This window comes from Hipposideros armiger, unplaced genomic scaffold (assembly GCF_001890085.2).
Source record: "Hipposideros armiger isolate ML-2016 unplaced genomic scaffold, ASM189008v1 scaffold_179, whole genome shotgun sequence".
Taxonomy (NCBI): domain Eukaryota; kingdom Metazoa; phylum Chordata; class Mammalia; order Chiroptera; family Hipposideridae; genus Hipposideros; species Hipposideros armiger.
Window position 1 is genome coordinate 1,319,171 of NW_017731529.1, and position 21,073 is coordinate 1,340,243.

At 36.4% G+C, this 21,073-nt stretch overlaps 1 protein-coding gene and 1 pseudogene across 2 annotated transcripts in view; one reads left to right on the plus strand and one right to left on the minus strand.

Annotated features, from left to right (window-relative positions):
* Positions 1 to 21,028, minus strand: part of CENPK (centromere protein K) — a 36,191-nt gene extending 15,163 nt beyond the window's left edge. The window contains exons 1-5 of one of the 2 annotated variants that reach the window (XM_019652420.1): positions 20,899 to 21,028; positions 12,541 to 12,678; positions 10,721 to 10,777; positions 6,585 to 6,657; positions 3,988 to 4,034 (exon numbers count right to left, since the gene is read on the minus strand). In XM_019652420.1, the coding sequence (XP_019507965.1) occupies positions 3,988 to 4,034; positions 6,585 to 6,657; positions 10,721 to 10,777; positions 12,541 to 12,657 (294 nt within the window). In that variant the 5' untranslated portion in view covers positions 12,658 to 12,678; positions 20,899 to 21,028. Of the gene's footprint in view, positions 1 to 3,987; positions 4,035 to 6,584; positions 6,658 to 10,720; positions 10,778 to 12,540; positions 12,692 to 20,898 lie in introns of both variants that reach the window. The other variant, XM_019652421.1, reaches the window with a different exon arrangement.
* LOC109388042 (60S ribosomal protein L18 pseudogene) lies at positions 8,166 to 8,848 on the plus strand (annotated as a pseudogene).
* Positions 21,029 to 21,073: the final 45 nt, after the last annotated feature.

Genomic DNA, 21,073 nt, shown 5'->3' on the forward strand with positions numbered 1-21,073 from the left:
CTCCATAACTAGACTGAAGAACAAAAACGACAGCAACTTGTCTGTTCCCCTTCCCCCAATTCCCCAGCACTGTTCCCATCCCTCAATACCCCAATAAAAATCTTAAAAAAAAAAAAAAAAGAAACACTAAAGGGATGAATTTGACAAAACAGGTAATATACCTGCACACTTCTATTACAATTTATGAACTTTTTAAAAATCATGAATATTAGATTTTATCACTTATTCTTTCTGAATTCATTGAAATGGTCAAGTGTTTTATTGTTTTTTTTCTTTTTTAGTCTATTGATATAGTGAAGTACAAAACATTGGTGAGATAAATTTTTTAAATACCATATAAATGGAGACCTAAATCAATGCAGAGATCAAACAGAGCTTATGGACTTGAATTGTGACTCAATATCTTAAAGATGTCAATTCTCCTCATATTAAACTATAGATTCAAGGAAATCTAAGTCAAAATTCCAGGAAGCTTTTTTATGAGATAGAATAACAAGACAACTCTAATTTATACAAAAATATGAAGCAATTTTGGCAAAGAACAAAGTTAGATAACTCATTACTAATTTAATTTTAACTTACTATAAAACATCAATAAATAAAACAATATGATATTGGCCTAAAGACAGAAACACAGACAAAGGAAGAGAAACATTCACAGCACAGAATGGAGAACAAATGATGAGTATAGAAACAGATCCACATGTATATGGTCAGTTGATATTCAACAAATGTACAAAGGAAATTCAAGAAAAAGGTATTTCTTTCAACAATTTGTGCTAAAACAATTCATATCTATATGAAAAAAGATGAACCTGTACCAATAACTCATTTCATATATAAACATTAGTTCAAAATGGATCATAGATCTAAATGTGAAACCTAAAATTTTTAAATTTCTAAAAGAAAACATGCAAGAAAATCTTTGTGACCTTAAGTTTGGCCAATTATTTCCTATACTTGAGTACAAACTTTAAAAGAAAACTTGTAAAATGTAGTTAATGAAATTAGGAGCTTATGTTCTTCAAAAGACACTTTTAAGAGAATGAAAAAGACAAGTGTGCAGGAACAGGTTAACTCAGCAGGCCAAGGTTGTATAAACTCTGCACATTACCAACCAAGTCCTGTCTTCAGGGCTGGTCCCTGGTTCCCTGGTGGATTCCTAGAAGAGGATCTCTAAGATCTTGGAATATTCTGCCAGATAAGAGTGTTTGTGTGGGCCTGCAGCCTTGGGCCAGTTGGTACCAGTTTGATTAGAGAGCTGATTCCTAACTATGTGGTTCATGGTGAATGCAATTTTGCTCTGGAGGCTGACGTCTGAGTAGCTGGAGTCGATCAAAGAGGCCCTGCATGCATAGGGACTGACCCCTGATAAAAACCCTAGACAACAGGCTCAAGTGAACTTCCCTGTTTGACAATACTTTACGCATGTTGTCATACCAAGTTTCAGGGAGAATTAACCGCATCCATGCAACTCCACTGGGAAATAACTCCTATAAGCTTGGCCCATGTGCCTTTTCCCTTTGCTCATTTTAGTCTATTTCCTCTCACTATAATAGACCAAAAGAGTATAATAGCTCTTCTAAGTCCTGTGAGCCAATCCAGCAAATCACTAAACCTCAGAGTGGTCCTGGGAAAAAACCTGACACAGGTGGCATCAGAAGTGGGATTTGCTATGATGACCCTGCCCAAAGCACTCTAAGAAAGATGATGATGACTCTTTGATGCCTGATGGTTACCGAGTCAACAAAACTGTAAGATAACAACTGTACTGTGATCAATTACTGCAGGTAGAAGTTACCAATGAAATTTAGAAATGACAGAAACAATTCCCAGACTTGGCTCACTAGATGCATAAGGAAATGCAAAAAATGAGAAACAAGCTAAATATTCAACCCCATTGTTATTTTTATTTGTATAGGTAAAATGTAAGTAGAATGTTGAGGCAGATGCTAGCACTACATCAGGTTGGGATTTCGGCCAGTCCAAACTGCAGTTGCTGGCCTAATGGCTGCTATCAAAGAAAAAAATTATGCTGGATCTTTATGTCATGTATCATTTTTAACTCTTGGTGGACCTTTTCAGTGTAGAGAATCATTATCTTTCATTCCGGGAAAATGTTCATATATTATTTATTATAATTTTTTTTCTATTTTGGGACTTCTGGTCAGATTTTATACAGTGAGCAGTCACTCACTATTTCCTCTCCAATCACCCGGCCTTAATCAACAGGCAATAATCTACTTTGTGTCTCTTTAGCTTTACCTAATATGGTAATTTCATGTAAAAGGAATCATGTAATATGTGATCCTTTGTGACTGGCTTCATTCATTTAGCATAATGTTTTCAATGTATATCCAATTTTTATCATATACCAGTACTTCATTTTTTTTATTGACAAATAATGTGCCACTGTATAGATATAGCACATTTTATTTATCCATTCCCCAATTGATGGACATTTGTATTGTTTCCTCTTTTCAGCCATTAAGAAAATGTTGCTAGGAACATTTGTGTGTAAGTTTTTGTGTGCACACACACCTATTTTCATTTCTCTTGTGTATATACCTAGGAGTGAAACAGTTGGTTCAAACAGTAACTTTTACACCTTTTAAGGAACTACCAGGCTGTTTTCCAAAGTGGCTGTAATATTTTACATTCCCACAAGCAGTGTCCACATACTTATTATTGTCTGTCTTTTGATTATTGCCATTCTAGGGGTGTGAAGTGGTCCTTCTTTTAAGTTGGTATTCTGTTAGTTTGTGAACCCCCCTCTAAATTTCTTAATCTCCCTGAAGATACAATTTTATTAAATTCTCTATGTTCCCGGAATTGTCTCTATTTCCTTAAGGTTCATCTTTGTCAATTATTTCAGTTTTCTGCCTTTCCATTTTGAAGCATTTCAAAAAGTTAATGATTACTGGCTGGTCATTCATATTTAAAAGTAAAAAACTTACTAAAAACTCTTTACAAATGGGGCTTTTTAATGTACTCTCATCATAGGGGCTTTTTCGTTGAGGACCCCCATATATTAATTCTCATAGATCTTTTATCTTGGGCCCTTCGGATATTTTAAAAATTATTTTATCTCCAGACTGAGGCTATTTTTACACCAGACTGCAGGACCTCTCGGGATAGAAGAGGGGTAGAAGCTGGAACTTCCACCACAGTATGAAAATGTGAACTTGATCTCTCGGGCTTTTGGCCTCTGTATCACACTAGTGTAAACACTAAGCCTGGTGTCCATGAGTCCAGAGCCTCAATAGTTTATGCCTCCATACCATACACTTCCGGCTTTCAGGTGTCGGGGTAAAAAACGTTAGCTGCTTGAATGCAAAAAAGACAGTGAGAGAGAAGCTCTAATAGTCTTGTGTCTAAATTTTTTTGGGGGGGGAGGGCATCTGTGTTCTAACTAAAGAAATCTTGTTTTAGCTCTGCACTTGAACCCTAAATGTTGTAGTACCAGGTTCCTTCAAATCCCAAGCCTTTCTTTAATTCTGTAGGGCAGATATTCTTTCACTCCTCTGTCTGTAGGCATACAGATAATTACCTCTTTCCATGCTCTACAACCTTGTTAAAATTTTTGTTTGCTTCTAACCTTTCTCTTTTACTTTGACCTAATGGACTTACGCTTTAAAACCATGTCTTTATTAACATTTATGTAAAGATTTGAAAAGGATAGATGTTTATGTATGATCATTTAGTTATACTTAACTTTTTTGCTTTTATTATAAAGAGAGCTTGAAACTGAAAATTAAGTATAAGAGTGAGGTTTACATATACTGACTTAGCAATAGCTCTGATATACAAATTGAGTTCAAAATTCAAATATTTTTAAATATTCTGTTCCATAAAACATAATTAAAATCAAAATAGAAAATTAATATGATTTTTTAAAGTGGTTTCATCCTATTTCTTGTTTCATGAACTTAAACACTTCTAGTTATTAATTATTTGGGGTTAATACAAATTCATTAAGTGACTTACCTCTTCCTTTCCTAATGTTACCAGAACTTCTTCATTCAGTGGAATTACTACAGAAACAAAACAAACCAAAAATTATATACATTCTCAAAAATCAAGAATTTGACTTTGTGGTTTCTAAGATGCCCCTTTCCCTTTCCATTTACATGTTACAAAACTTTTTATGAAATATGTGCAGTTTTCATGAAACTTTTTTTTTTTTAAGATTTTATTGGGGAATTGGGGAAGAGGAACAGTGCTGGGGAATTGGGGAAAGGGAACAGCCAAGTCATTGTCCTTCATTCTTAGTTGTGGAGGGTGCAGCTAGCTCAGCTCCAAGTCCAGTCGCTATCCGGCTGCCCGTTGTCAGCTCAGGGCAGCTCAGCTCAAGGTGCCGTGTTCAATCTTAGTTGCGGTGAGCATAGCCCACCATCCCATGCGGGAGCAGCAACCTTGTTGTTAGGAGAATGTGCTCTCACCAGCTCAGCCATCCTGCCACCTGTTGGCACGTCAGCGGCAGCTCAGCTCAGGCGCACCTTACTGGCCCATGTGAGAATTGATCCAGCTCAGAGCTCACACTGTTAACCAACTGAACCACTTGGCCAACCCTATCAAATTATTTTTATTTAATATCTTTACATATATTACCAACTTATATATAATTTTAGACAAATGTGATATTATGCATTTTGCCTTTTGTTGTTTTGTTTTTCCAATCCTTCAGAATTAAAATTAATAATCTCTAGTGTGTTCCTTCTGTAGTCATTATGACCCTATGCATGCATACATGTATATGTACAGATATATATATATATATGTATATATATATATCTGTACATATACATGCAAGGGTTATTAATTTTGTCATTACTGGTTTTACAAAAATGGGATCATATCATACACATTATTCTTACTTGCACTCAATAAAACCTCCATGGAAAACCTTTCTATTCATCTGGTATAAATCTAATTCATAATTTTAAATAGCTGTATAATATTCCTTCCACAGGGTGAATATACCATAATGTATTGAGTGATTTCCCTATTGACTAAGCATTACCTTTGTGTCTAGTTTTCAGTTGCAAAAACAATGATGCAGTAAGCACTCTGTTACTTAAACAACCCTATCCATGGTACTTTGAGATGGCAGCCCTAGCAACCTAATAGAGAAGTCGTTAATCTAGATATAACACAGAAAAACAGGAGCAGAAAATACAATGCTGGAAGAGCATTTAGAGTAAGCAGCGAAAAGTTGAGCACAGTCCTCTGGAGAACACCATCATTTTAACATTGGAGTATGAGCAGCCTTTGAGATGCTCAATATAATGCTCAGAAGGCAAAAGGATATAGAGTTGGATGCAAATTAAAATCACAATTGTGTGTATATATGCCTTTCAGAAGTGCTAAAATTAAAAAGACTTCTAGGTGGTAGTGAGAATGTGGAACAATGGTAGACAGTGGCATGAATTAATTACTACCAAGAAATTGTCTAGGAAGAGAATGAAGAGAAAAGAATTCCAGTAACTGGGATAGAAGACGATAAGCTCATAGGAGACTAAGAAGAGAAATCGAGGGAGTTAAAGGAGACAGAGGGGGAGGAGAAAGGAGAAGGGAGACGTGTATGGAAAAAAAGCATACAATCCATACTGAATACCATATACAGACATACAGATGGCATAAAGAAACATAGGCTTTCATAATAGAAAAATGTCTCCTAGTTGGGTGTCCTAACTACAGATTTTTAAGCCATCTATTTCTCAACTAAAGGTAAAAATATACTTGGTCTTAGTCAGACAAATCAAGAGGCAACATACAATCTATGTACCCTTATGTAAATAAGTACCTAAAATAACTTTCCTTTGCCACTAGATAAGTTTCATTCATTAAGAAACAATTTATGGGCCAGCCGAGTGGCGCACTGGTTAAGAGCTGGCTTGGGATGCCAGAGGGCCCCGGTTAGGATCCCACATATGAGGGCCAGTGACACTGCCCTCTACAGCTCAACCTGGAGCTGAGTTGCCATGAGTCGCCAGCAACAGCGTAGGCTGAAGCCACTGCTGCAGTGGGTTGCCATGGGCTTCCGTGTGTAGCCAGCAGCCAGCGTGAGCGGCCAGCAGCGGCAGTGAGCGGCCGTCCAGAAGCTGGTGACTGATCTGCCTCACCCGGGAAGAGCGCAATGATGGTGCCAACTTGGGCCAGTGAAGCAACGTCCTCCACAACTAGACTGAAGAACAAAATGACAGCAACTTGTCTGTTCCCCTTCCCCCAATACCCAGAGGCGTTCCCATCCCCCAATTCTCCAATAAAAATCTTTAAAAAAAAAGAAACAATTTATAGTTTCTACTGAGCATATAAGACAGTGTCTATGAGGATGAAATTTGGTAATGATGTCTCCATCATCAAGATGGTCATACCCTAATGTGAGACGGGTATGTTCATCTACAATAATAAAATAATCACAAAACAATGTATATAAAGAAAGAAAAATGAGGTGGCTTTCTAATACCAATGGAATTTAGGCAATTTCAAGAAGGCTAAATGGATCTTGTAATTATTCTTGTGATCGTTAATTTGCCATTAATTTGTTTACAAAAATATAAACCTAGAAATAGGAATCTTACTTTCAGGAGTTTCTTTCTGCCATTGACTGAGTTCAGCTGTTAAACATTTCACTCGCATAATTAATAATGACAGCTATAAAAAAATTTTTAAAAAGAAAATAAAACAAAATCATTTCTTGTGGAATATTCATAGCTAATCATAAATGAAAGTATAGCCATCTTAATGGTTTAATACAAAGTCTTAACATAAATAGCTAACATAATAGCCATTTAAACTATAAAAAATTATCACTCCAAACAAAATTCTGCTTTAAACCACAGTAATTATAGCTCATAAATTGCCCGTTATACTATTGATATAGTATTTAAAAATCATGAATTCTACCTCATCATTCAACTTAAAATAACCTAAGTACATTAAGTTTATTCCCTAAACTAGCATTTCTTTATAAAAGTAGGATGTTATTTCTTGCCAACATTTTTTAGACAAATTTGATTTAAAGACACTCTTTTTCTTCTCTATGTACTTTCAAAGAAATTTCACCTGTTTTTAGCTGAGTAGCTAAAAATAACTTTAAATACATATATAGAGACAATTGTGAGGCTAGTTCCACATGCTACACATAAAAACCAGTTTTACTACACAATAGTTTTTATAAATTGTGTACACCTTTAGCCAAAGATAAATTAGGATGACTATGTTTCTCATATTAGGTGGCTCCAATCATTGTAATTTTGATAATTACAAATCTACATGATAAATCTTTTGCCTGATTAGACCATAAAATTAAAGTCTTTCTGTATGCTTAAAGTTAAATTTCAGAACATTTTTTAATCTCCTCTATATAATTCTTATTGGTAGCCAAATAGATTTAAAAAATTCGCATTTCAAAAATGCAGTGTGTATCACTATAATGTTTACACTACAAGAACACCAAGTATTGTCTTCTTAATTAATTTTTTGATACACAATAAGTAGCTCAAAGACCCTGCTCTGTATTATAACATTTCCTGTTCAATAGTCAGTGGGGGAAAAACCCTAGTGTCTTTGAAAACTTTATATAATTATGTGAAAATACACTTACATTTGTTTGAATTTTTTACCAAAGGAGAGTTTAACATTATTTTCTTGTAATGATATAAGAATGTGAGAAGTTTTTTGTTCACTATAAAGCAACTTATAAATGTTAATTATTATTATTACTAGGAAGGCATAACATAGTATCTAAACTATGAAAAACTATTATAAGGAATCCATATCACTCTTCCTTCACATATTAGGTTGACAGATATAAAATTACTGATATTCATTTTTTACCCTATTAAAAAATAGTAATTTCATAGTTCTATTTCATACTATATTAATGAAACAGCTCTTACCTTGTCAAAGCCCAGCTAAGGCAAACACTCAAATTATTTCTGATCTTGCTATAAAATTAAACAACCCCTTGTAAAAAAATAAACAGCATTTCTAGAGTTATTGAAGCACAAAATTTTGAGAAATCCTGCCATTTTCTCATTTAAAATATTTAACTTCTTGCTTTGGAAAATAAATTTTTAATATTGAAGTTCTAAAGTTAGCAGGTGTACAGAAGAGTTAACAAAGCAAGCCTGAGATTATCCTTAAAGGCCTGCTTGCACAGTTGGCCCTGGGCTGGCATCCGGGAATTTGGATTTTGAGATGGTTCCCACCAACCTAACTCATAAGAGTGGCTCGGTTCTCTTTCCAGATCTGGTGGAGTCAGAGGCGCCATCACAGAAGTCCACATCTGCTACAACAAAGATGGAAAGGTTTGGGTGCAAGAAGCCCAAGCGCCAGGACATCTACCAAAGGCTGTTGGTCAAGCCGTACAGGTTTCTGGTCAGACGAACCAACTCCAGCTTCAACCAGGTGGTGCTGAAGTGGTTGCTCATGAGTTGCACCAACCCGCCACCTCTGTCCCTTTCCCAGATGACCCCTAAGATGAAGTTTCCTGGCTGGGAGGGCAAAACCGCTGTGGTTGTAGGAACTGCACCAATAATGTGCATGGCCAGGTGGTCCCCAAACTGAAGGTGTGTATACTCCAATGAGCAGGTGTGCCTAGAGTCGCATCCTCAAGGCCGGGGGCAAGATCTCTACCTTCAACCAGATGGCCGCCCTGGACTCCCGCACGGGCTGTGGCACCATCCTGCTCTCTGGTCCTCACAAGGGCAGAGAGGTATACAGGCATTTTGGCAAGGCCCCTGGAATCCTGCACAACCACGCCAAACACTACATGCCCTTCAAGGGCCAGAAGTTCGATTGCGCCAGAGGATGATGGGCCAGCCACAGCTACAAAAACTAACCCCAGATCCTGCCTTGATATTAAAAAGATTTTGGATGCCGGAGAAAAACAAAAAGTGGCTCACTGTGCCTAAAACTGTTTGTGCAAAAAATATGATTTATGCTGAATACTTGCTTTCCTTCTGAGAGTGTGGTATTTTGATAACTGCGGCAGAGGATGCCTATGTGACTAGCCCCCACAAACAACCTTAGGCACTGAGTCTGTAAGGAGGTTCCCTGGTAGACAATATTTCACACTTGTCGCAACTCACTGGGGGAATTAAGCACGTCTTGTATGACTCCACTGGGAGAAGACTCCTGAAAGCTTGTGCCTGGTTTCCTTTGGACTTCACCCCATTGTCCCATTTCCTTTACTGATTTTAGTCCGTATCTCTTCAATGTAATAAATCTCAGTCATGAGTATTACCATATACTGAGTCCTGTGATTCCTCCTAGAAAACCATCATATGGGGGGTAATCTTGGGGACCTTCCACGTGATAGGAAAAGACATTTTGTAGATTCCTTAGATGTTATCATTGACTATCACAGGATACTGATTATTCACAACTACATAAGTACTTCCTTCAAAGCCAGTGTTTGGCTCATTGAGTGAAAACCATTAGGAAATTTATAATCCCTATCCCTAGTGATTCAGTAGGTCTTAATTTCTACACTGTCAGAAACATATTTCCTAGGGAAAACAGATCGATAGTTGATTTACTGCTTAATGCTTTTCCAAATACAATATTCAGTTTACCCTGTACAAAAGAGCTCTATATATTTATTGATGGATACAAGAATTTCTATAAAAGATGCCTTATTCTTTATTATCAAATTTTAGATTAAAGATCTGATGTCACAGGCACGTCCAAAAGCAACAAATTAGTATTTCCCCCTTCTTTCTCTATCTCTCATTCTAATTTCTTATTGAGTATTATTAGGCTCATAGATTGTAATTTTTCATATTGTTATAATGAATTAAAACCATTATTCCTTTTGATGCTCAAATGATAACAAATTTAGACAGCAAGAGTGACTTTAATTCATCCCTATGTCTTTTGGCATGGTCCCACCAGTTCTGGAGAACTTTCACTGGACTCATTTATATATTTGACTTTGTTCTTAGAATTTTTATTACTAAAACAGTTTTAACTTTTTATGTGATCAAATACATTTAAGTATTCTTTTGTAATGTCTAGATTTCTATTAATAGCCAAGAAGTTTTTCCTGTCACTAGATTGCACAGTCTCCTTGCTTTTCTTTTAAGATTTTTATGGCAATCTAGAATTTATGTTTATATAATGAAAGATGGAGGTTGGATTTTATTTTCTCCCAGATGGATGTTTAGTTGTACTACTATCATTTATTAACTAATTCATCCCTTTTCTATAGATTGGAACTATCATCTTTGTCCTATTTTAAATTCTTAATCTGTTGCACTGATCCTTTGGTGTATTCCTAAACCAATTCCATAGGTCTTTGATTATTAAAATGGATATTGTAATCCTTTTTTTTAAAGCCTAGGGTAAAATTAGTTAAAATTCTACACAGATAGTAAAATAACTGTGGCTACTGTACCTAACACAAAATAGAAAAGTCTTTGTTTATTGTATCATAATAGCAGCCAATGAGCAATTCACTCAACAGTTAAATTAAATGTATGTGTAGCTGTGAAAAGATAAAAAAGAAAATATTCTCTTATTTGTAACAGCTTATTCAAAAAGTTTTAAAAGTAGTTCTCTCAAATCAGAAATAGCAGAGAATTTTCCAAATGATTAAGCATACATATGTTAACAAAACTATTACACTTAGAATAAATATAGATGGATACACTTAACAAAAGCATAATAATTCCACTTACCTATTTTTAGAAGAAAAAAAAAAGATTCGTACCTGAGCATTTGAATCAGTGAGTGTCTCTGTTCCAACAAGCGATAATTTATTCTGACACTTGATTTTAAAAAGAAAAACAAGTCACACACTGTAATCCACAATTCCATTCCTCTCCCTTTATATCAGTCCTCTAAATATTCCTCTAAAACAATATACAATTATCTAATGTAAGAAAAGAGTTTGCTAAAATTCCTCACTTTTTAAGCAAGAGGATCAGGGAGGCAGGCAAACAGGTCACAAGGCAAATACATTGAAAGTAAAAGGAGATACTAGACTCTATACAGAATGAAAATATGAGTACAAGAAATAAGAAAAAAGAACAACAACTAATAGCTAGAGTGAATTAGAAGTTAGATAATTGGAAAATAAGGAACAAGAGGGAAAGCACTATAGAAAAGTAACATAAGAGATACTAGAAGATAGTTAAGACCATAAGAAAATAAAACCTCCAAGAGACATTTTTCTGTGCCATTAAAAAAAAAACCCATAACCATTAATAGTGATTATATTTGAGTAAAAATATGGGTAATTTAAATTTTATTTGTGGTCAATTCTATCTCCAATATCTTTCTCCAAAAAGTATTTTTAAGTTATTTAGTTAAATCAAATTTCTATACTGAAAAATACCAAAAGTAAAAAAAGATTATATAAATTATCTTGAAAATACATTCACAATACAGGGTACCAAGGATTTACGTTAAAAAATAATTTTAGAAAAGGAAAAAAAATCATACTAATCTGCCCTAATCTGAAGCTTGGGAAGAGTAGAATGCAAAAAATGTCTGTGACCTGTATCATACATTACGTTAATCAAATAGAACAAATTTTTAACAACATACTGTAGTGTAACAGAAGTAATTCTATTTCACTAACTCAGAAAATGTACATATATTTCACACTCAAACTCCGTAATTATGTGTTCTCCCCACTTCTGTATTCTCTGAGGATGTAACGCCACCAACCACCCACTAGCCCAAACCTAGAACCTGAAACTATCTATAACTCCCCTCATTTCACTACAATTAACCTCCATGTCCTTTGGGTCCTATCTCCTTAATATCTCTTGAATCCTTTCTTCTATTTGCAACAACAGGATTTAGCCCTTTAGTACTTCTTAACATGACTACCGTTAGGGCCTCCTAACTGCTCTGCCTGTAGTCTTACTCTTCTGCATTCCATTTTCCTCAAAACAACCAAAGTAGTTTTCCCAAACTATATATCTCATCATGTTACTTGTTTATAATTCTTCAATGGCTTCCCTTAGTATACCTCAACAAAATCCTTCACGTTTTTACCCCTACTTACCTCTCCAGTCTCACTCCACAAGTCCTTCTTCTCTTAATTTACCTATATCATAGTATTCTACTTGGCATTCTCTAAACTGCCCCAGCCTTTATATATTTTTTTCTTTCTGTTTTGTATACCTCTCCCACTTTCGCAGGCTAACTCCTACTTATCCTTTAGAAATGAATTCAGTCATTACCTCTTTTAGGATACTGTCCTTGAACCCTTCAGTCTAGGTTTAGTTCTCTTCGTAATTATAGTCTTTGCACTTCTACCACAATAATTCTAATATAATGGCTATTGCCTCCATTCGATGATAATCTCCTTGAGGGCAGGAAACACCATATTTTTCTTTTCTACCGCTCACCCAGTATAAAGTTCCTTGAATGAATGCTTAGAGCTTTAAAAACTATAAAAATATTTATTATGTAATGGCTTTTAGGAATCAGCATACTTAATTCTTTCTTAAGTCTATTATTGAAATGGAATTAAATCTTACAGCAATCAATATATCACTTTTATCTCCCAATACTTACTTCTTCCATCTCTTTCCACATTTCTTCACATTTTTTAATAAGCTCTTCTTTAGTATCTGTAACATCTTCTGTATCTGTAGTACTATCCAGATCAAGATCTTCCTGACTGACTGACATGTGTCTTGTGATTTTCTTAGCCTTTTAAGAAAAACTTAAGTAAAAAAATATTTACTCATTTAACAATATTTGTTAAAAATCTATTACCTGCCAAATACATGTAACAGTAAACAAATAGATGTAACAGTAAAGAAAATAGGTAAAAATCCCTCCTACCATGGAGCTTACATTCTAATTAAACAAAAAAGCCAAAAAAATTTAAATCTATACTGTAAGTATATCAAATGATTTATAAGTGCTATGGAGAAAAGCAAAGCAGGAAAGAAACATAAGGAATGCTAGGGCAGGGGCAATGTAATTTTACATAAGGAGTTCATATAAGGTCACTGAGAAGTTGACAGCTGAGCAAAAACATGAAGGAAATAAAGAAATGAGACATGGGGATATTTAGGGGGAGAGGTTCCAGACAGAAGCATCTGTAAGCGCACAGGCCCTGGGGCAGGACTATGACTGCCTGTTCCTAAAGCAGTAAAGCAGCCACTGTGACCAGAGCAGAGTATGGAAGGTAGAGAACACATGATGAGGTCAGAGAGAACATAGAGATGAGATCATGTGGGCTTTGTAGGACATTTTAAGGACTTAAGCTGAGATAATAAGTGATTAGAGGAATTTAAATAGAGGAATTACATAATTTGAATTATGTTTAACAGTATAACTGGTTAATTACAACCAGTAAGGACCTAAGTAGGAAAGCCAGTTAGAAAGCTATTGTAATAATCCAAGAAAGATGTGGAACAGGATAATACTGAGGCAATACCAAATGTCCAATTCTAAATATATTTTCAAAATAGAAACAACAGGATTTTCTAACATCTTGTGTATAGAGTGTCAAAGAAAGAGAAGGGGTCAAACTATTACTTAAAAAGTTTGGACCTAAGATTGGAAAGATGGAGTTGCCAGTTACTGAGATGGGGAAGATGGTGGAAGAAACAACTTCAGCAGGATGTAGGGGAATGCTGATTAAGAATTCAATTTTGCAAGCAAAAACAAACTTATAGATACAGAAAACAGAATGGTGGTTAGCAGATGGAAGGGGATTGCGGAGAGGGCAAATTGGGTTAAAAGGGGCCAGATATATGGTAACAGAAGGAAACTAGACTCTGGGTGGTAAGCATGAGGACAGAGTAACAGATACCGAATTATAATGATGTACACCTCAAATTTATGTTATTAACTAATGTTACCTCAACTAATTTAATTTTTTAAAAAAGAATTCATTCTAGGACATGCTAAATTTAAAGTGACTATTAGTGGAGCTGCTGGTTAGGCAACTGGATATACCTGTCTGGAGTTCAAGGGAAAATTTGAAGTTAGAATTTGAATCATCACCATACAGATATTTAAAGCCATGAGGCTGGGTAAGATCAGAAAAGCAAGAGTATACAGATAGAAATGAGGAAAGTTCTATATATGGAGAGATTGAGAAGATGAGGAAGAACCACCTAAATAGTCTGAGAAGAAGAACCCAGTAAGATAAGAGAAAAATCAATAGTATAATATCCTGAAATTCAAGATAAGAAAGTGTTCAAAGAAGGAATGATGAACTGTGAAATACTAGAGATAGGTCAAGTAAGATAAATACAGGGAATAGACAATTTACTTAGCAATATGAATTGGGGACTTTATTTTCCAAAAATAGGCACAATAATACAGCAATATTTCAGGTCGTCACTCCTCATCTAGAGGCAGAGCCTATTTACCCTTCCCTTGAACCTGAGCATGACTTTCTGACAGCCTTTATGAATAGAATATGGTGGAAGTGATGACACACGATTTCCAAGACCAAGTCATAAAAGGCAATATAGCTTACATCTGTCTCTCTCTTGGAACACTAACCCTTGCAACCCAAAGACCAAGTGGTGAGAATGCCCGAACTGAAGAGACCACACAGAGAAAAGTACATAGAAAGGAACTAAGGTTCCCAGCCAAAAGCTAGCTTCAACCACCAGATATACACATCATATACACACATGTACAAGTTTTCTGATGATTCTGTCTCCAGGCAGTCTCCTAGACAAGGGTTCATACATTGTGAAGCAGAGACGAGTTGTCCTGCAGAGTCCTGTCTGAATTCTTGATGCACAGAATCACTAAGCATAATAAATGGTTGTTTACACCTCTAAGTTTTGGAATGATTTGTCACAATTTCATTGGGGGTAAATATGCAAAAACGGGGCCATTATTAACCTTTATAAGTGTAGTTTTAGTAGAATGGTGGGAGTGAACGTTTGATTGGAATGAATACAAGAAAATAGAAGGCAGGGAACTGGACATATCCAGTATATAAAATATTTTCAAAATTTTTTTCTCTAAAAGAGAGAAAAAATGGTTCCAGTTGGAGGAAGATATGGGATCAAGAGAGTTTTGGTTTTTTTTTAAGATGAGAGAAAATACAACATTTTTGTTTCTTTCCCCAATACAACATCTTTATGTGATGTAGTAAGAGAAGGAAATACTGCTGATGCAGGAGAAGGAAAAAGAAGAGGGGCTGGCTTAAAGCAGATGTGTGAGTTCTGACAATTCAGTTCGCAAACTTGCCACCATGCACTTACACTGGCAGCACTGTACAAACAGCTTGGTAAGGTTTCATAACTGTGTCTCACTGCTGTGTTCATGTCAACATGTGGTGGTGTCTTGCTGAGTGTGTTCATTATTGTTGCTGCATGTTTGTGTGTGCCGTCACAAGAATGTCTGAGCCTGATTTAGAGCAATAAAGAAACTAAATTTCTTGTTCGACTTGGCAAGAGTGGAAGTGAAATCAGGGACATGTTAGTCCAAGTTTATGGGGATAATGCCATGAAGAAACTTGCAATGTACAACGGATTAAACGTTTTTCTGAGGGGAGAGAACGCATCACTGATGAAAAGGGATCAGGGGGGACAGTAACAAGCAGAACTGATGAAAACATTGCAAAAATTCGTCAAATTGTGTGTCAAAATCATTGGCTGTGAGAAGTATAGCAGACCAAGTAAACATCAAAAGAGAAAGTTAGGAAAATCTTAAACAAAAATCTTGGTAGTGAGAAAGGTGTGTGCAAAAACAGTCCCAAAGGAGCTCACCAATGAACAAAAGCAAAGGAGAGTGGAAGTTTGCCAAGACCTTTGGAGAGGCAAGACAATGTTTTGAGCTGTTGTTATCACTTGGGGATAAAAAATGAGTATACCAATATGACCCTGAAACAAAGCGTCGAAGTGCACAATGAAAGTCAGCCAATTTTCCACGATCAAAAAAGTTCCGTCAGTCCAAATCAAGAGTCAAAATGACGTTGCTAACCTTTTTTTGATATCAGATGGATTATTCATTATGAATTTGTACCAACTGACAAACAGTTAACCAAGTTTACTATTTGGAAGTGCTAAAAAGTCTGTGAGAAAAAGCTAGATGAAAACGACCTGAACTTTTCACCAACAATTCATGGCTCTTGCATCACGACAATGTACCAGCTCACACAGCACTGTCTGTGAGGGAGATTTAACCAGAAAACAAATAACTGTATTGGAACACCCTCTACACCAGCGGTTCTCAACCTGTGAGTCACAACCCCTTTGGGGTCAAACGACCCTTTCACAGGGGTCGCCTAAGACCATTGGAAAACAAAAAGATATTTACATTACGATTCATAACCGTAGCAAAATTACAGTTATAGAGTAGCAACGAAAATCATTTTATGGTTGGGGGTCACCACAACATGAGGAACTGTATTAAGGGGTCGCAGCATTAGGAAAGTTGAGAACCGCTGCTCTAGATTCACCTGATCTGCCCCCAATGACTTTTTTCTCTACCCAAAGATAAAGGAAATATTGAAAGGAAGACATTTTGATGACATTCATGACATCAAGCGTAATAAGACGACACCTCTGATAGCCAGCCATTCCAGAAAAAGAGTTCCAAAATTGCTTTGAAGGGTGGACTAGACGTTGATGTCGGTGCATAGCTTCCCAAGGGGAGTACTTCAAAGGTGACTGTAGTGATATTTAGCAATGAGGTAAGTAGCACTTTTCTAGGATTAGTTCACAAGCTTAATTGTCAGACTTCATATATGATGTTTATAGATTGGAGGACTCAACACTGTAAAGCTTTTAATTTCCCCCAAGTTAATCTATTGAATCTTTATCAAAATTCTAAAAGATTTCGTTTGTTTTTGTGGCACTTGTCAAGCTAATTCTAAACTTTATATGGATGTGCAAAGAGCCCAAAACAACCAAGATTCTCATGAAGAATAAGATGGAAAGACTTGCTTTGTCCGGTGATAAGCTTATTATAAAATTATACTGATTATGATAGCATGGAATTAACATATAAATAGGCAATTAAACATTGGAACACAATAGAAATCTCTTCTAGACTGACACATTTATGGACCTATGATATATGACAGAGGTGGCAATACAAATTAAGAGGAAAAAATAATCCAAATAGAAAGCATATTTTATGTACTATACTGCTTTTTATTTTTTTCATGTATGTTGGCCCATATAGACGATGAACCCCCTACATTCTTTTCAACACGCAGCATAGTACTTGGGGAGGGGAATAAGCCTAGATATATACCTCAATCTTTACACCACTCCTCCATCCCTCAAAAAATCCAAACAGAAATTATGAAAAAGACTAAGGAAAAAACATGGCAATTTTTTTTTATTCTTGGATTAGGAAAGGCTTTTTAAACAAAACTAAGCAAAATCTCTATATGAGAATTTTAAAAATTCCACATGAACATAGATGTCATTACAAAGTCAAAATTTAATACCCAAAAACCTAAGGAAAAATATTTATAAAACATATGGCATCAAGACCTAATTTCCTTAATGTATGAGTGCCTACAAATTAACAAGAAAAAAATAAAAACTATCATTAAAAAGTGATCACTAGGGCTGGCCGAGTGGCTCAGTTGGTTAAGAGCGTGACCTCTGAGCAACAGGTCGCAGGTTCAATTCCCACATGGGCCAGTGAGCTGCTCCAGCACTGAGCTGCTGCTGAGCTGCCAACAGGTGGCGGGATGGCTCAGCTGGTGAGAGCATGTGCTCCTAACAACAAGGTTGCCGGTTCAACTCCCACATGGGATGCCCATCCGCAACTAAGACTGAACACAGCACCTTGAGCTGAGCGGCTGCAAGCTGCTGACAGGCGGCCAGATGGTAACTGGGCTTGGAGATGAGCTAGCTGCGCCCTCCACTACTAAGACTGAAGGACAACACTTGGCTGTTCCCCTTTCCCAATTCCCCAATACTGTTCTCCTTCCCCAATTCCCCAATAAAAATCTTTAAAACAAAAAGTGATCGCTATAAAAGTCAAGATATCACTACTTGGGAAGGAGGGAGGGAGAGAAGGAGGTAGAAAGTTAAGGAGGGCTGTGATTGGGATGGGCCAAATGGAAAGACTTCTGAGGTATCAAAATTTTATTTCATGACCTGTATGGTCATGAAAGAAAAGTATTCATGTTATAGTAATTTATAAACTTTACATTTATTTTGCATGGGTTTTTTTTAAAAAAACGGTATTTTACTTTATAATAAAAAAGGTAAACAACAGAATAATACAATAGAAATGGGTGGAGCACACAAATGGGGAATTCAAAGAAAAAAGAAAAACTGAGAAATACCTTTTGAATATAAAAAAACAGCATTCTTAATCTTACTCACAACTTATAAAAATGCAAATTAAACAAAAGTTATTTTTCATTCAGAGTAGCAATACTGAAAAATTTGGTAAAAAAACAATATTGACAAAGTGTAGAATAAGAGCCATGCACTGTTGGTAGACCAATCGCTTTGTAGTATAATAAGAAATATCCAACAAAATTTTAAATGCATTTATATTTTGACCTAGGAAATTCTACTCCTAGGAATAATCCTACAGTAGATATATTTGCATAAGTCTACACAAGTATACTTACTGCAGCATTATCTATAAAAAAACTTTATAAGTGTAAATTCTGCAATCAGACTATCTAGGTTCAAAACCTGGATGAGATGCTTAGAAGCCAAGTGACCTTAGGCAAATCACTTAAATGGTCTGTGCCCTTTCCTTATCTGTAAAATGAAGATAGTAATACTATTTAACCCATAGGGTTAAATGAGTTAAAAATGTAAAGTTCTTAGAACTGTGCCTAGCATATAAAGAGCTTTATTAGTTTTAGCTATCAACATTACTATTAACAATGTGAATGTCAACTAGAAGACTGGTTAAATAACTTACACTATGTCCAAAAATGTTGACAATAAACATCTTCCTTGCTATACACAAAAGATATAGTTAAGTTCACAAAGCCATTAACAATTTTAGAATATTTTTAAGCGAAAAGTCAAATATTATGTAAATGTTTTAAATAGTATACCTTAATTTAGAAATTAAGTGCAAATTGATCTTCCCCACTTTGTAGACTACTAACCAATAAAATACATTATCAGTATGCAAAAGTAATGTGAAACTGTGTGTGCATGAGTATGTGGATAGATACAAATTAGCTGGATTGGCAGCTCAGTGTAGCCTTAGACTACAAATAAATATAAACATTTAAGAAGTTAACTTTATCCCACTAGCACATTTTTGTATCCTTAAATCTACCTTTCTGGAAATAGAACAAGTCAACATGTCAAGGTCCTCAGTACTCCAATTCCCAATTATTTACTGAAGAACAATATTGCTATATTTGGGAATAGTATCCCATACAAACTTAAAAGATCTAAAACCAAATTAAAGAAATTAATACTATTATTGGAAAAAGACTAACATACAAGAAATAAAGTAATAGAAGGGCCGGCCGAGTGGCTCAGTTGGTTAAGAGCTCGCTCAAGAGTGTGAGCTCTGAGCAATGGCGGTTCAAGTCCCAGCCCGAGCTGAGCTGCCGCTAAGCTGCCAAGAGGTGGCAGGATGGCTCAGCTAAAAATAAATAAAAAAAAATAAAAATAAAGTAATAGAAAGTACCCCTATAATTCTAAGCTGTATTCATTTATCCAACAAATATGTTCTTAATGTGTGCCATTTGTCAGACACTGTGGCTATAGCTGTGTAGGTGAAAGTCTCTGTCTTCACGGAGCTTACATTTTCACTGAGAGACAATATAAACAAATGCACAACTAAATACCTGATATGATTTCAGGTAGTGTGGTTAGAAGTGCTATGGTGTGGTAAATTAATCCATGCAGACCACAAATGCTTTCAGAATTCGGGTGGAGAGCAGAGAAATCGACCTCGAAGAATAAAAGGCTGGCTGCAGTGCTCAGTACACACTACTATGTCCCTACCATTTATCATCCTTACCCTCATTACTTTTGCCATGGGGTCTGACATATGAGAAGCTGTAAAGGTGGAGGCTAGATTTGCTGTGGAGATGCTTTCAAGGCATGAAAACATAAGACTGGAAGGCAAGGATGAGATGGCAAATGTGTGAGACACACACACATGCACACACAAAAAGTGATCTGATTAGAGCAGAAGGCAGGGAAGAAATGAGACCTGCTAGGTAGGATGGGCCAAATAATGAAAGCCTTTAAAAATAAATAAATAAATACATAAATAATAAATACTTCTAAAAAGTGCTTACTATGGGCAGTTCTTTCCCTGCATCTCTCCACCTCAAAGCAAAAGTAAAGAAATTCATCTGATGTAAAATTGACAACCAGGAGGCTGTTAACTTAGGCTTCTGAAAGCAGCGTTTTAGGGAGGTCATGTTGACAAGCCGTATTTAACAGAGAGAAGAGATAAAGATGGTAAATTTTATGTTAGGTGGTTGTTTGTTTGTTTGTTTTCCACAATAAATGTCTTTTTTTTTTTACTTATTTTTGTTTGTTTTTAAGAAGAGAGCTGAAATCCAGAAGGCCGCTAAGAGATGGACGCCTAGACCAGGGTGAAGGCAGAAAGGTGAACGGTACCAGCGCGGGCAACTTAGGTTACTGGGTGAGGCTGGGTCTCTCCCTCAAAAACAGTCACAAGCGCTGAGCACCTTCTTCAGAGGGTGCGTGAGAGAACCAAGACGCTCAGGAGAGAAGACAAGCTTGGCGCACTTCAGGAAGGCCCAGTTAACCAGTTCCTCCAATTCCCCACCCCTCTGTTTTCTCTCCTAACCTGAGAGGTTCTAGAGCCGGAGAAGAGCGGGACTCAAGGCCCAGCTGGAAGTCGGCTATCCAGTTCGCCAGAGGTAAGGGTCCCACCACCGGGGCTACAGCTCCATACCCTGGGAGCTGCCAGCTCCGGTGACAATAAACACCGTTACCGCGCACTCCCCGGCCCTTGTCTTACCACGACGGAGTCCCAGGCTGCAAGTCTCCTCAGCCCAACGCAGGCAAGCCTTCCGCGCCCAGGACCCGTGCGCGCGCTGCTAGCTGATTGGATCCACCGCAGCCAATTCCGAAACTCGCTCGGCCGCTTACGGTAAGGCTGCGCCGCTGCCTTGTGATTGGTTGCCGATCTGTGT